This window comes from Meriones unguiculatus, chromosome 18, assembly GCF_030254825.1.
Source record: "Meriones unguiculatus strain TT.TT164.6M chromosome 18, Bangor_MerUng_6.1, whole genome shotgun sequence".
Lineage (NCBI taxonomy): Eukaryota > Metazoa > Chordata > Mammalia > Rodentia > Muridae > Meriones > Meriones unguiculatus.
The window spans coordinates 50309638-50311942 of NC_083365.1; the positions used below are offsets into that span (position 1 = coordinate 50309638).

At 40.6% G+C, this 2305-nt stretch overlaps 1 protein-coding gene across 1 annotated transcript; it reads left to right on the forward strand.

Annotated features, from left to right (window-relative positions):
• The first annotated feature begins 418 nt into the window (after positions 1 to 418).
• Positions 419 to 1345, forward strand: LOC110541425 (olfactory receptor 4B13). The gene has a single exon (XM_060371457.1). It carries the CDS (start codon positions 419 to 421, stop codon positions 1343 to 1345), a length of 927 nt encoding a protein of 308 aa, XP_060227440.1.
• Positions 1346 to 2305: the final 960 nt, after the last annotated feature.

The following is a 2305-nucleotide window of genomic DNA, read 5'->3' on the forward strand; positions in this document are numbered from 1 at the left end:
GCATGAACTCAGTGGCAGGCTCTCTGATCATCTCCTTCTTGGGGGGGGGCAGCCTTGCCAGGCTACAGAGGAAGATGATGCAGCCAGTCCTGATGAGACCTGGTAGACTAAGGTCAGATAGTAGAGGAGGAGGACCTCACCTATCAGTAGGCTAGGAGAAGGGCATAGGGGACCAGGAAGGAGAAAGGGTGGGACCAGAAGGAGATGAGGAAGGGGTCTACAACAGGGATACAAAAATGAATAAATTGTAATAAATAATAATAAAAAAAAACATTAGTAAAGTTTTTATTGACTAAATAAATGATCAACACATATAATTTATTTTAATTCTCTAAAATACTATGAATATAATGAATTCGTGTTAAAATAATTTTTAAAAATAGGATTGTTGGACCTTCAGCACACCTGAACTGCATCCATGGCCAGGGCAAATAACGTGACTGAGCTGATCATCACTGGCCTTTTCCAGGATCCCGAGGTGCAGGAGGTGTGTTTTGTGCTGTTTCTTCCTGTGTACCTGGCCACAGTGCTGGGAAACGGCCTCATTGTTGCAGTGGTCAGTGTCAGTAAGAGCCTGCACTCCCCCATGTACATCTTCCTGAGCTCCTTGTCTCTGGTGGAGATCTGTTACTCCTCTACTGTTGTCCCTAAGTTCATCACTGATTTACTTGCTAAGGTTAAAACCATCTCCCTGAAGGGCTGTCTGGCTCAGATATTCTTCTTCCATTTCTTGGGGGTTGCTGAGATTCTTCTGCTTGTGGTGATGGCCTATGACCGCTATGTGGCCATCTGCAAACCTCTTCACTACATGAACATCATGAGTCGTCAAGTGTGTCACATGCTGGTGGCTGGTTCCTGGCTGGGGGGCCTGATTCACTCCACAATCCAGATCCTCATCACCATTCCATTGCCCTTCTGTGGTCCCAATGTGATTGACCACTACTTCTGTGACCTGCAGCCATTATTCAAGCTTGCCTGCACTGACACCTTTATGGAGGGGGTTGTTGTGATGGCCAACAGTGGCTTAATCTCTATAATCTCTCTTCTTATCCTGGTGTTCTCCTATGCCACCATCCTAATCACCTTGAGGAACCATTCTGCAGAGGGGAGGCGCAAAGCCCTCTCCACCTGTGCTTCTCATATAACCGTGGTCATCTTGTTCTTTGGACCTGCCATCTTCCTGTACCTGCGACCCTCTTCCACCTTCACTGAAGACAAACTGGTGGCTGTGTTCTACACGGTTATAACCCCCATGCTGAACCCCATCATCTATACACTCAGAAATGCAGAGGTGAAAAATGCCGTGAAGAAGTTGTGGGGCAAGAAGAGCTCAGAGACAGAGTGAAATGAGCAATGAGAAAGGGGAAAAGATTTTAAAAATCCTTTCTGTTGTTGATGTGGATTTTGGTGTTTTAGTTCATGTTCAAATATAAGAGTAATAAGATGAGCAGAGTTCTAATGCCGTATTTCTCCTAGTAACTAAGTTCAAGGCAGTTGCAAATGCAGAGAACATTTAAAAACATGCTTGTATATTTCTTTGACACATGGTGATATTCTATAATATAAGGTAAAGTATACTTTAATACTTGCATACAGTGTACAATAATCATTTTGCAGCAATAGGCTTATCAGTATCACACATAGTTAGTAATTCTTTTATTGTTTTATTAGAAAACTCAACATTCTTTCTAGTAGCTGTTTTGAAACATTTACCACCTATGGTTGCCTTACTGTGTTACAAAGTGTTTGGAATTACTCTTCTTATCCATCTTCATAAAGGTACCTATTACATATACTTTTTCCTTTCATTTCACTTGTTTTTAAGTAACACTTTTCAATGAAAAGGAAACTAACCAGAGGTATTATCAGAGGTTATGTGGTGATGTAGTTACCAATCTTTCCTTTTCTAATGTGTGTATAAGCATGTTGAGAATTACACTCAGGGGCTTTTCTATTCTGATTGGCTGCTCAGTTACTATATTGTGGACCATCTCATTGTAGCCATCAGAAAAGACAGTTTTGGTACCTTTGTTGTACTGACACCAAAGAGTGTCTTTGGAGTCTTTCACAGTGTCTAACACTTGGAAATCAAAGAAATATCAAAATGATACCATTCTATTTATGAACTGGGAAGTAAGTCAAATGCTTTCACAAAAAGAAAATTATTTTCAGCCTTATGAAATACTAAAAATAAAGAATGTTATAAATTCTTATTGTCTCAACTTGAAGAACGAAGGACAGGGTCATATTGTTTCTACATTATATCTCTGTCCCTTTATTTTAAGTGACCATGCCATAGCTATTT

Bases quoted from the DNA above. Each gene is read 5' to 3' on its own strand.
- LOC110541425 (XM_060371457.1), top strand. From the start codon at position 419: ATGGCCAGGGCAAATAACGTGACTGAGCTGATCATCACTGGCCTTTTC.